Source organism: Oculina patagonica, chromosome 5 (assembly GCF_052425735.1).
Source record: "Oculina patagonica isolate OP01 chromosome 5, crgOcupat, whole genome shotgun sequence".
Lineage (NCBI taxonomy): Eukaryota > Metazoa > Cnidaria > Anthozoa > Scleractinia > Oculinidae > Oculina > Oculina patagonica.
This window is the reverse complement of record NC_135762.1, coordinates 6,759,426-6,773,291: the sequence shown is the minus strand read 5'-3', so window position 1 is coordinate 6,773,291 and position 13,866 is coordinate 6,759,426. Positions and strand designations below refer to the sequence as shown.

Genomic DNA, 13,866 nt, shown 5'->3' with positions numbered 1-13,866 from the left:
CGAAAGTGAATATGATAGCGTTAACGTTTTCGTGAATCTAGTTTACGCTATCTGTTTATTACAGGACAGGAATCAAGGAATTGTTTGTGCGGACTTTCTGGGGATTAACTCGAACTCGCAGGTTGGTGGAAATTAAGCTTTTTAGTTTACAACCGCTTTCAGAGTTACGTGAATAGCGGCCTTCTATCAACATCCATCTTTCGACCTGCTAAACAAGCAAGACGGATCGAAATCCGCCAATCACAGCCCACTAGCATGACCTTCTGAACTTGTGGGCTCATTTGCATGAAACCAACACTGGTATGCATCGGTTTTGATTGACTCATTACAAACAGCACCTCGTAAGACGATGTCGAAAGATGGATGTAGAAAGATAGCTTTGCACGGAACACTGAAAGCGGATGTTAAGTAAAAACAAGCATTAGTAAATGGAATGTTATCTGTTGATACGTGTGCAAAGATTTTACAGATCCCAATGAATGTTTGTGCGAAATAGTTTTTAAGAACCTAGGAAAATGTTCGATCCTCACCTGTTTTTTTTTCTTTGTTTTAGTTTATCACAAGACAAGCTTGGATCCAATTCACAAGGAGACTTCTTTGGACGCGTTTTAGGGTCGCAGAGTCCTAATACAACCATCATTTATACAACACCATATCTTGCAGGTATTGTCTTATAAATTACTATATTAAGAAAAGAAGCCACCTCAGCTGGTTTAATACGGGTCCTCTATCCAGATCGAATTGGAATTTGGAAAGGTTGGTTTTTCAGGAGGGAGAAAAACCGGAGAACCCGGAGAAAAACCCTCGGAGCATGGCGAGAACCAACATCAAACTCAATCCACTTATGGCGCCGGGCCGGAATCGAAATGAGCCACATGCCTCGATTCTGAGAGTGTTCTTAACATCACTTTATGTTTAGGGCACTAAATGCTAAAACTTTCTTGGTACTTGTTATCTTGCAGCCAAGTCTGACAAGAACACTACATCTGTATTTGCCTATAAAAGGATTTTTCGTGGTCAGCAACCCGCAGCAGGTTAGTGCCATAATGTATAAGTTTCTTTTTCAGACTTTTCTTAAGGGATATAATATTTAGAAGGGTCCCATATGGGCAAGTATTATACTCTTGAGTCAGCACAAATACGGTCCATGACCAAGCATAAAAAAATCGCGAGTATAAATGTTGCGAACACTTCACCTAATTTTAGCCTTTTTTTTCCTTTTTTAACTCGGAAACTCGGAAAAGAGTTGTAGTGGGCGAAGTGAATTCACTCCTTCACTCCTTCACTCCATCACTCCTTCACTCGTTTCCTGTTAGACATATGCACTATTTCGGTTGGTGACTAAGCATGCATCATGGGCTATGGCACTCCTGGGCCATGGCATTTTTTTTTTTTTTTTTTTTTTGCTATGGCACTGGTGGGCCACAGCCGTTTTTTATTTTTATTTTTTTTGGAAAAAAAAATAAAATGAATAAAAATTAAATGAAAAAAGATAAGTAAAGTAAAATAAAATATTAAAATAAAAACAAAAATAAAAATAAAATAAATAAAATAAAAAAGAAAAAAAAATTAGAAAAAATAAAAAATAAGTATAAAACAATAAAAAATATATATAAAAAAGGAAAAAAATGTTAAAAATTAGCGTAAAATACTATGGCACTAATGGGCCACCATACCACCTATTTGTAACAAATTATTGAATAATATAGTAAATGGTTTTTGAAATCAAGAGTATCAGTAGGTCGTATAGTGTGATCGCCGGGTGAGAGTAGTTCTAAGAAGAACTACCATCACCAACATGTGCCCTGAAGTTATCTCAGCTAATGTGCGAAGTTCTCTTCATAGCTTAGAAAGCTTGATTTTGTTTTTTATTTTGCAGTTCTGGGATATGAAATGGATATGGATACCTTTGTCAAAGAGCGTTTTGTAAAGAACACTAAGGTATGGCTACGTGTCTTTTGTCCGCGATATGTGATGGCTTTTTTAGTTTTCTGTAGTTCTATTGTAGTAACATGTGGAATGTACATTCAATAATAGGTTTGTGTGTTGGGCTATAGTTTGAAAGGTCTGATTCTGGCCCTAGACATTTCTTTAAATTGTGTTTTTGAGCAGTATGTTTTGCTGTTACAGCGCTTCTTTCACCTGGGAGTGGTATAAATAGGTACTGACAATTTTTTCTAGCAAATTGCTCCGAAGTAAAGTGATGGACTAGCATCCCAGTCCGAGGGTAGGGATGTGGCAGGAGGGTGGGGGATTGGGGGTGTGGTGGGGTAGCAAAACACCGAGGTGCTTCATACTACAGAAACTGGAGTGACGAGCTGGCCTCTGGCAGGCAGTGCTGGGCTTGTTTGCTCGGGATATCTACTAAATAGACAGCAAGTTGAAAATGAAACCGTTGGTAATTATAGCGACACGACAAGCATGACGCGTTCGTGGAAATTTGTTGGAGATGCATGTTTCAAACAGTAACATGCACAGCCGGCCGATTAACAATATTTATTATCTAAAAGGACTTGTTTGACAATAAAACAAGACACAGCAGGGCCAGAAGTGTAATTGTTTTAGTAGACAGCATAAAGGATGGCATGGTCTAAAACCTACAGTTTGTAATCATGAGTATTGGCCCATTTTTAAAGCTTTTAAAGTGGAGTGGTTAAATTCAAGAGAAAATGTTTAGCGAGAAAGCGCTAGATTAGTCAATTACAGCATAGTGTTTTTATTTCTTTTTCGTTAGTGTCAGTCACAAAGCGGGCCAGAGTGTGACATTACATGTGACAGGACTGGAAAAAACTTGGTAAGACAAATTAAGACTTACCTCCGTTCTACTTAGATAACAAATTTAGTGATGAAGGAGTTAAAGATGTAATTATGAAGCGCTTACATCCTATTTGTATCGCTTAGTCAGTGAAGATGATTATCTTTATTACAATAGCAAGTATAAAATTTCTTCCTGGACCCAGCTAAAACACCACAAATGAAACACTTGGTATGGAGACACCGTCCACGAGGGAACCCTGAGCCACGGTACCAGCCACACACACCACTCAAAAGAGAACTTGTATCATGGTTTATTTCAGTCACACATGAACACTACCTAACTTCCAATAATTTGGAAGACTTACATCCTGTCTCTAAGCCAGTCCGATTAAGGAAGGCCCGAAACTAACGCTTTTAATTAGATAACTCTGATAATTATTTATTTCCTGACAGCACGATGGTTTCTACTGTTATCTTCTGGATGAAAATGGCTTCGTTGTGGCAGGAAATGATGAAGGCGTAAGTTAACCAACCTTACGGATGGCAGCTAACACGTTTAAACTAGAGTTCTTGGCGTGCGTTTCTCAAACCTCCTGAAGCCATTTCGAGCCCGAAAAGCTATATTGTTTGCAGAATGTTTACCAACAAAGATTCAAGTGCGATCGTTGGTCAATTATGCGATTGCGATATCAACATTGAACAAGAATAGGAAGGGGAAATGTACAAAAATGTACGAAAATCAAACCATTGTCAGTAGTAGGGCAGGACCCCTCTGGATACCAGCCTACGAGCTGAGTGGCCTTCCCTCCTCTTATTGTGGGCGCGCTCGAGTCCAAATTTGCCGCTTTCGCTAATTATGAATAATTAATGATGTCCATGCATTTTGCCTTATGTAAATTAAGCTTTACTTACCTACTACTAGAAGGTTATAGATAAACAGTTTTTATATCAGCTTCGCTTTTGTATATTTGTTTGATATTTCAGTCAGCCGGTAAGTTCTTTGGTCGAGTTGATGCGCCTGTGATGCAGCAGTTGATCCGATCTGATCAAAACAGTGCAGGAATCTATAACAAGTGAGTTCACGTCCAGTTTTACATGGAAAATTAAACCTCTGTTTCGGTTATAGAGCGGTTCAGTTCAGTTGCGTGTCAGTTGGTTTTGTTAGTTCGATCTGTGATTGGTTAAAAAGCAAAACAAAACAAATCACTCCAACTACTTTACGACTCGGATGCAAAACCAATCGTGACTTGGTCACGCACATTTTCCCGCGGTTGGCTCTAGTGACGTGTCTTTGCTTCAAGTTCTTACTGGTTCATTGTGCTGCTTTCGTTTGCTAGGATTGGCTCTTGCAGTTGCTTTAGTTTTGGTTAACGACTGAACCGGTGAGGTGTGGTAACCTTATAGTTGTGTTCTGTTAGGCTTGTATTAATTAACTTGAACTTTTTTTAACTAGGGTGGAGATGACGGACTTCCAATCGGTTTGTCAAGAGAAAGCCGGTGTTAATAGTGGAGGAACGTCGTTTTTACTCAAGGTTGGATATTTTTTTTTCGTGGAAAACAACACATTCACTTTCACATTCGTGGCAAACGAAACGAAAAACTTCTGAACTGATAAACTGAAGCCTTCATCCTGAAGCAGTTAAAATTTTAACAGTCAAAAGTTTAAGTTCTCTAATGTCAGGGGCGGATCCAGGATTTCAAAAGGGGGGGCAGGGTGGATGGCAGACCATTAGGGCCTAACCCTAACCCTAACCCTAACCCTAACCCTAACCCTAACCCTAAGTGGCGGCAGACGACGAAACGTGGCGTAACAACAACCAGACATGAGCGAGAGCTAATTTTTCTTTCTTTCTTTATTTTCTATTTCAAATAAAGTGACATTTCGAATTTTTTTTTTTTACTGAAAAATGGGGAGTGGATATCCACCCCCACCCCCCTGTATCCGCCCCTGAATGTTTTCCTTACCTACTCGTCTTTTAAGCCCTGGCATAACGGTAACGCAAGTTGAACTTTCGTACAGATTTTCGTTGGCTGTCCAAACGGACTCGCCAGTTTACTTGCAAGTGCACTCAAATTGTCAAAAAATCCATTTCAATGCTACTGCGTGCTCTGCAATTCAGTACTTGAGGTAAACAGCAAGACCCGGGGGGGGGGGGGGTACTCCATATAATGGCCTACACGGGGAGGCTCCGCCCGAAAGGGGTACCTTTTTCAGGCTTCAGGTATATAAAAGGGTAGGGATTTCACAAGTTTAGGTATACGAAAGGGTATGAAAATCCGTCATTTAGGTTTTTTAAAGGGCCTTTTATTAAAATATTTCGAACAGAAGCACTTTATGGCTGTATTATTTTAATTTATTAAGCGCTGCATAAAAATGACAAGAAAACGTCCTGTTCTAAGTCTATGCCATGTCTTTTAGGTATATGAAATGGGTACCTTTTTTCAGTAAAAGGTATACGAAAGGGGTATAATTTCTGTCAAAATGGTATATAAAAGGGTAAGGGGTAAAAGCTTGGGGCGGAGCCTCCCCGTATAAAACTTTTTTGATTGCCCCCCACCCCGGGCAGCAAGACTTGCATTGACTTGTGTTGGGTTGCCAAACGGTGAAAAACCTGCGTGGACATGCGTGCAAGTTTGATCTCGACCAAGCAACCTGAGTCCTGACCAAACGGAGACGCAAGTTGAAATCTTGCGTCTACGTGCGTCTCCGTTTGGCCAGGATTTTATAAGTAGTGGAGTCGTAACTCACTTCAAGTTTATGAAGTTAATGTATGCATAATTTTACGCTTGTAATCTTATAGGTAGCAATGAGGCAAACACTTAAACTTATGTCGCTGCTTATCTTCATCTTTTCAGCCTTTTTTCTCACTCTCCGCTTACGCTCAGTGGTGGACAACCAAAGCTGTGTGGTACGTCCTTTAGTTCCATAAATTTTTGTTTTATGTCGTGAACTCGCCAGACCTCTTGACATCACACTTCGCATAGCCCCTTATTGTTTCTCATGGTCAGTCGAGTGGGCGACACGAGAGCGCTCGAGAAAATTACTTACTTACCGTAAATGATCTAATAAACGCCCGCTCTCAAATAAACGCCTCGTATCTAATAAACGCCTCCCCTAAAGTGTTAAGTTTGTATTAGACGCTCCTCTCTAATAAACGCCCCGTGTCTAATAGACGCCCCCTCCAAAAATCAACTAAAAAACCAAGGAAATGCTTCATAGAGTAAAATCACGCAATTAAGTTAGTTTTTGCTTGATTCGGCATCGAAGAGGCCAACAACGCCAACATGGTTGACCCTGATGACGATAAAAACGTCGATATCGAGCTATGAACAACATCTCTAGGTTTTGCATTAGCGCAGATTAGATTAGTCTCCTACTCACCAACTCTGTTATGTATCTAACTCCACTAAAAACTACTCGTCCTATTTGTTTTGTTGACGTTGTTACAGTTAAATTGAAATAAACGCCTCTCTCTAATAAACGCCTCATATCTATTTAACGCCTCCCCTAGTACCCCCAAAATGTAATAGACGCCCCGGGCGTTTATTAGATCATTAACGGTAGTTGTAGTTGTTGTATAAATTATTCTCTGGCTACCAAGAAGTGACAAATAAACATTTTTAACAAGCTAAATATGATACCAAACAGAATCAAGTTTGAGAGGTTTCACCAGGTTTTTCGAGCCATCACATCGCCTTTGTCGGCTCTGAAAACCGAAAAGCTTACAAACGTGATTCTAGGCGCATTTACACGACAGAAAAATTTGGGTACGGACCCATCAGAAAATTGGTCCGGACCTGACGACTTTTGTAGAGAAACAGTCAAATCAACATGGGGCCATAGGCGCCTATGGCCCCGTTTTGATTTGACTGTTTCTCTACAAAAGTAGTCAGGTCCGGACCAATTTTTGACGGGTCCGTACTCAATATTCTCTGTCGTGTTAACGCGCCTAGAATTTGTATCTCATATTTAATATGTTTTTAAAACAAAGTCGGGAAACAATATCGTCACCCCTGCCCCCTCTGATTTTTAACAAGGCTTTGTATCCTCCAGGAAAAATGGGAAACAACGTTCAGCTCCCTCGTTTCTTCTTTTCTGCTGTTGTCTCAACTTATTGTATTTTACATATTTACATTTATTTACATTTCAGGTCGTTGCTGTATTTTAATTTGTACAGGTTAGTTCGATGACGTTCGTTCTTGAAAACGTTTCTGAAATAGGTTATGGCAACTGGAACCGTTCTGTTGTGTATGAGTACACATTAAAAATCAATATGTACTCAACGCACATTTTTGGGATTCTTATTCTAAATATTCTTAAAATGCACAATTACATTCACATATACTCATACAATGCTGTTTAAAATAAATTATGTACACACAAATCATTGTGTTCTCAATCCATATTATCATTATCAGAAATGAAAAAAAACTCATGTGAGATTTTTATTTTACAGCTGGATTTTCTCTGAAACTGGAGCAACCACAGGTATGAATTTCACGTCTGTCGATACATTCTGTTTTAGAGTGATTTTTACTTGAGTGCCGAAGACTTGCATTTGGTTTGGTTTTACATTACTGTGCTTATTTGATTGGTTTATAATCACGCGCCACTCTTTCAACCAATCAGAAGTAAAACCAAAACCAATCGTGACTCGCTCGCGCACGTTTTGCCGCGCTTCGTGCCTGCGACATGTACGGTATTTGCTTCAAGTTTTTATTGTTTCACTGGATTGCCTGTGTTCTTTGTGACTGGCCAGAGTAATTACAGCTAATTACTCTGCTTTTGGGTTTACGATACTCGATTGAAAACTTCTTTAAAACGTTGCTTTAATAAACCAAGCTATGTACACTGTCTTAATTTACAGAAGCTGCAGATGATGTACCAAAGAATATCAGCTGTATTCGCAATGTGACTACGTATTACTCCACTGAGAGAGACATCTCGATGAATGGTAAGTACGATTTAATGTTCTACAAAACGTTAGAAAAAGTATACAGGGTCACTTCAGTTATATTATTTGATTATTTTTGCATTCCATGAGCATTCTGACTTGATTTTGCGTCAATTTCCATTATTTTCTGACTATCTAAGAAAATGGCAAAATCCAAGATGTCAGACCGTCATGTGACGACATTGACGTCACAGCCAACAAAAAGTTATGCCATCCTGGGCCGGGTTGTTCGAAAGACGATTAACGCTAACCCAGGATTAAAAGATGATCAAGATTTTAATTTCTCTGGTTTTAAAGGGTTTCCCAAAGCTAATATTTTGTGAAGTTTTAGATTGGTCCATGTCAAAACTGTGGGACAGAAAATATTAACAGAAAACCTCAACGAAATTATATAAAATTGCAATCAAAATTCACGCTAATCCTGGATTAGCTTAATCATGCTTTGAACAACCGGGCCCTGAAGAGTACACTATGTACGATGGTTTTGGTATTAGTTTGCTTGCACATCCAGTGGTTAATAGTCTATCTTTGGGGTTATACACAGACTGCTAATTGATAATCCATTTTTGACTGAATAATTATTTTTGTATGGTGCTGTTGGTCTTAGTGAAATAATATATAAATATAAAATAACATGAATAAAAAAATCGATCTAGAAAAGTATAAAAGGTAAATAACCGGGGAGCTCCGCTTTCAGGCTTGCCTAAATCTTTATATTATTATTGTTCGGTGATTATAAAGGAATGTTTTAGAATTTTATTCCATTCCCAAATTTGAAGCCACAATTTGTTTCGGGAAGATAAATAAATGTAAATTGTGAAATAAATTATCAACATTACTCAATACGTGATCATCGCAAAACGAGAGGACGAGTCCCAAGTGACCCTATATACTACTAAGGTTGGTATCTAAGTTGATGGGCTGTCACGTAAGGGATTTGCACCTCTTCGTGGTAGCACTTTTAGATGATTAAACGGGCTTTCTCTCGGATTTTAACAGATTTTCGAACAGGCAAAATTTATATACCTTTATATACGTTAGGAAACCTAAAACTATTGGTCCATTTTTATTAACAGTTGCTATATTAGAGCTCTGAAACTTAACAAGCGTCTTTGGCTGCGGATGGCTACGATGGAAATGGATTGCAACTTGAAAAATCGAGGCTTAACTTTTCCATTTGTATCCACGCGTCTTCAAAAAATCGATTATAAAGGTTATTTCTTCCTTCACGTGTTCAGAGAATTTTTTTTTCATGGGCTAAGTTGCCTACCGCTAATTTCAGAACAGTTTTGTCCAAAAATCAGCAAACTCCCCGAGTCGACGTAGCCTTTTTAAGTGCATGTGCTATGCGTTTATTTATTCTACAATACAACCCTCACGTAATTCTGATTTTCCAACACGCCATACAGAGTTGAGTTCGAAGTTTGTTACAGCAGGGTGTAGCAAATGGTAGATTTTGAGTTAGGATTTGTTGCAATTTGCTTGCGACTGTCTAATACTCTCTTATTTTGTTTTGTAGGAACAACAATTTGTGATGATTGCTCAAGGTGTGTGCTGATTTCTGTGCTTTATAGGGGCTAATTCTATTTATTTTCGTTAATGAAGAGCTCTAAACTATAAATTGGCAGATCAAAAGTCTTTTATTGGCAAAATCACGGCCACATAAAAAACAAGGATAGTTTTCGAGCATTGTTAATGACACTCATACAAATTGAGATAAACTAGAAAAATGTCGGGCCGACGTTTTTCAAGTTTACCCGAACGCAATCACGGTTTTAATCTTCTCGAATTTTACTCATCCATGTCCCTTTTTTCGACTTTTTTGCGTGTTTACAAGCAAAAGGAAGGAGAATAGCGGTTAAGTTGGGTAATCTCGAACCACATTTTTGTTAACTCTCAAGGGACTGTTTTAATATCTCAAGGGAATACTTTCCGCTGTGGGTGATCAAAGCGCGTGACTTGTTAAGTGTCACTCTATAGTTGTGCTTCAGCACTTCCGTTCTTGTAGAAAAAACGTGACTTGTCAAATTTACAAACGTTATATAACATTAAAAACGTGAGTAGCCCAAATCTTACGTGACATAACCAGTTAAGAATGTGAGGGGTTCAGCGCTCGAAGGCAGCGAAGTTTAAAACGATTAAGAACGCAATTTGTACTGGTACAAGTCTTTAGGCGCTAATATTAATTTAACCGAAAACGATTAACAACGCAAATTTGTACTGGTACAAGTCTTTCACACACTAAAACGTTGCTTACACAGGAGTGTCCATTTTGAATATTGACTGCATTCCGACAGAGCTAATAAAAAAACGTGATCAGTTTTTGGTGTAAAATTGGTGCTAAAACAGGCCAATATACCCGTACTTGATCATGGTCTCCTTACAAGGGTTTTTCATTGATTAAGATCAAAACTTTTCGGGCCAGTAGAAAGCGTGCACAGAGTAAAAGATCGAGAGAATAAGAAAGCAGCGAAAAACGAAAAGGAAAGGAGCAAGGAAAAAAATCGGAACGGGTCAGCAAAAAAAGTCCAAGTTTTGGCTTATGCGCATGCGCCAAAGTAAAATATTGTACATTTTTACATGGAAATTTCTTTAAAAACTTACTGCAGTGTCAGAAAGTACATTTCTAGCAAAGTTTAGAGAAATTTAGCACCGTAGCGCCAAAAAAATCAATTAAACGGTTAAAAAAACGTGTGTTTTGGAGTAATTTAAGATTGTGGTGTTTCAGTTGGTCAGTTCCGAAATTGCCTAAAATTGCGTGACATAGTCCCTTAAAGTTATTTCTTGAGTTAACATGATGTCTTATTTGGACTTTCCCGGTTTTGCTGTTGTTTTAGGTTTCATGCAGTCGCTAGTGTGCCAAACAGTAACTTGTACCTCGTGGTGATAAATGGTATCTGTGGACAGTGTTCTGAATTTGTCAAGGACATGGGAATTCCAGGCGAGCCACGAGAAAATATCCTTTAATAGAAAGTGCAGAATTTATAATAATAAATTTATTCTGTAGTCTTCTTCTGTGGTAGGCGCGGTGGCCTAATGGTTAGTGCGCTGGACTCCGGATCGAGCGGTCCGGGTTCGAGACCTGGCCGGGGTCACTGTGTTGTGTTCTTGGACAAGTCACCTTACTCAAACAGTGCCTCTCTCTACACAGGTGTATAAATGGGTAGCGGCGAACTAATGCTGGCGGGTAACCCTGCGATGGACTAGCTTCCCATCCAGGAGGTAGTTTGAAATACTCCTAATCGCTTCATGCTACAGAAACCGGGATGAGCTCCGGCCTGTATGGGCCACTAGGCTCGACGCAGACTTTATCTTTAACCTTCTTCTGTAGCCTTGAGTTCTTAATACTCACTAGTTGTGCTTCACTTTGCAATCGGGAAAACAATTCTAAGTGAATTTTTGGTAAATACTTGTTTGATTTACATGACTCGATTCTCAGTGAGTTATCATCAGTTTTGTAAGGTAGTAACGTACTTACCGACTGTAAGGGGTATCGAATGGTCTTTGCGAGCACAGGATTTTCCTTTGCGAGCACGAGCATTGACGAAAGTTAGCCTTGCGAGCAGCGAGCACTTTTCAAAAAGCTACCTCCACTATAACCCGAGCATGCGACTAGTAAAAATATGCGAGCACGAACAAAAGAGCACCCACTAAAATATTGCGAGTACTCCAAGCAGAAGCCTAATTCTGCGAGCACTGCAAAATTTCGAGGGACCATTCACTCTGAAAATCATTTTCGTTGCCCACATGTTCCCCTGCTGGAAATCATTCGAAAGAGTAACAATACATGATGGAAACGAGGCTAAAAGGGGTTGCATGATAAGAGCAAGAACTATATTTTCCTTAACAACATTACTTTCCCGTGAGACTGTGGAAAACTCCTGCAAGGAACCTGGCTACCGAAAAAGACCAAAGAGATGCTTTGTATCAACACATTCGGTACGTATACCATTAGCATTTCTAAGGGCCTGTCAACATGATTCCGGAATGACTTTCATTCCGGAACAAAACTCGTTCCGGAATGAAGTTCGTTCTGTATTGACATGAAAGAGTCGACCGGCTCAACCTAAGGCGTTTTCACGTGCGTGGCTTTCGCGCGAGATCAAAAACAAAGATGGCGCAGGTTTCGCCAAAACATGTTATTGTGCCCATTTCTATACCATTTCAACAGAGTAATCCTGACTGCTTCATTCGCCTTCATTCTATAGAAACCTGAGTTGAAATTAGCTGTAAGGGCCATTTGTTAGGTATCAGGCTGCAACTCAGCGTTGGGAATGAGCACAATTGCAAACCCCCTTATTTACTTTCTTACTTTCCCTTTTTCAATTCCAGGAAACGGGCTATATGTGTGGTGCTGGTACATTAACAAGACCATCTCTTCATGTTATTACACTGCAACTGCTCTGTGTTATGACTGTATTGTGGAGAATAATTGGTTTCGTCTGATTAATGCTACCCTTAAAAGAAAGAATTTTAGCTCTAAAAAGATATTCTTGTGTCGCCCACAAGAAGTTAAGAATGGATTTTGAGACAGCCCCATTACATCTGTACCACTAAGAACAGCTTTTGCTGTGAAAAAAAGAAGCGGCGACATCGTGTTTATCTCGGGCCGATGAAACAATCATTTTATAAAGTTATTTTATAGTTTCGTTTATCCAGAGAGATATGAAAGAGTTAATAATATGTATCTATTTTGAGAACTTCGTTCCCGTATTCGATTTGGAACAATGCATGCGTACACATTTTCGTGTAGAGAAAGGTTGTGAAATTTTAAAAAGATGTATTATATTAATACTGTAAAGGATATTTTACTTCCCTGCTTTAAAACATGATACCGAAACAGTTTGTTTTAAGCCAATATTTTAATATTAATATAAATTAAGCCAGCACAAAGTTCACAGTGTTGTAACCTTTCTTAACTTATTGAAATTTATTTTTATTTTTCTTCAGTGCCTGATTTGCGCTGAATTTGACTTTTGTACAGAACATAAGTTTTAAATGCATAATATTTCTGTAAGCCTTAGAGAACACCCCCCCCCCCCCCCCGTGTCCAATTTAAGTCAGTGCCAAAAGTTTTTCTTGTATAAAAAATGGAAATGTATAAAATTTAGTTTGTGAGGGAGCTATTGCAGAATTGTTCCTATCTAACCCAATTTTTAGTGGTTTGGCAATATTGTTGACATTTTATGCTTCTCGGTGGCTTTCAGTTGAAATAGTAACGAAGTATTATGCAAACTGAAAATAAAGAAATAAAATTCTGTTTTTTACTTCTGTCGTTACGAGTTCATTAAGGGATGTGGGAGGCGCGGATCGAGTGCCCAGGGGGGTACTCCGGCTTGTAAATGACGGGGATGATCGAATGGAGGCAAATTTTAGGACCCAAAAAAATCCCTATGTCTTCCAACATAACCCAAAAGAATCGCTGGACCAAAAATAACCCCCGAAAAAAATCCCTTGTCAAATTACCCCTAAATTGCCAGGAGGGGCAATAAAAATTAAACGCTCGTGTTTGTTTATTTATGATACCATAAATACGCTAAGGCCGCGCCAAGGCACTTAAGTTCGTTTTTAATACCCAGCAATATCCCCTATTTAAATCAGGTCACCCAAAAAAATACTTGCAAAAGTTTCCAACCCAAAAAAATCCCAGAATCGAAAATTTCAAGCCCAAAAAAATCCTTCGATCATCCCCGTCATTTACAAGCCGGAGTACCCCCCCCCCCCGGAACTCTCACAGTGCCTCTCCTCGCCCAAGTGTATGAATGGGTACCAGTGAATTTACTGCTGGGGGGTAACCCTGCGATGGACTAGCATCCCATCCAAGGAGGAGTAGAAATACTCTAAGTCACTTAAACCGGGATAAGCTCTGGCCTCTTCGGTTTTACCAACCTATAGGGCGTGTCCAGACGGTGGTAGCTATTGTCAGATAGTGGGAAAGTAACCTGAAGGCACAAATCGAAACAAATGAAAAACAACTGGGAGGAGGGCAGGTTTATGACAACGGTAGTTCTTGAAGGTCTGCCATAAAAACAACAGCAACGGAAAACGCATCGTTCATTTGGGTTCCCATTAATGAACATGGAGTGATGTCAGGGCGTCTGCCATCTGCTCGAAAACAACGGTCGTCATGGAACGGTCTCAGTGGCATTGCTTA

The 13,866-nt window shown here is 39.3% G+C and overlaps 1 protein-coding gene across 3 annotated transcripts in view; it reads left to right on the top strand.

The window, feature by feature from the left end:
• LOC144655204 (voltage-dependent calcium channel subunit alpha-2/delta-1-like) overlaps positions 1-12,979 on the top strand; it is a 33,451-nt gene extending 20,472 nt beyond the window's left edge. For 2 of the 3 annotated variants that reach the window (XM_078515423.1, XM_078515422.1), the window contains 16 exons: positions 65-121; positions 554-663; positions 963-1,034; positions 1,880-1,941; positions 2,735-2,794; positions 3,211-3,276; positions 3,742-3,830; positions 4,211-4,289; positions 5,614-5,666; positions 6,909-6,935; positions 7,215-7,246; positions 7,626-7,712; positions 9,232-9,259; positions 10,550-10,668; positions 11,569-11,651; positions 12,045-12,979. In XM_078515423.1, the coding sequence (XP_078371549.1) occupies positions 65-121; positions 554-663; positions 963-1,034; positions 1,880-1,941; positions 2,735-2,794; positions 3,211-3,276; positions 3,742-3,830; positions 4,211-4,289; positions 5,614-5,666; positions 6,909-6,935; positions 7,215-7,246; positions 7,626-7,712; positions 9,232-9,259; positions 10,550-10,668; positions 11,569-11,651; positions 12,045-12,158 (1,138 nt within the window). In that variant the 3' untranslated portion in view covers positions 12,159-12,979. Of the gene's footprint in view, positions 1-64; positions 122-553; positions 664-962; positions 1,035-1,879; positions 1,942-2,734; positions 2,795-3,210; positions 3,277-3,741; positions 3,831-4,210; positions 4,290-5,613; positions 5,679-6,908; positions 6,936-7,199; positions 7,247-7,625; positions 7,713-9,231; positions 9,260-10,549; positions 10,669-11,568; positions 11,652-12,044 lie in introns of those variants that run through there. The other variant, XM_078515424.1, reaches the window with a different exon arrangement.
• The last annotated feature ends 887 nt before the right edge of the window (positions 12,980-13,866 follow it).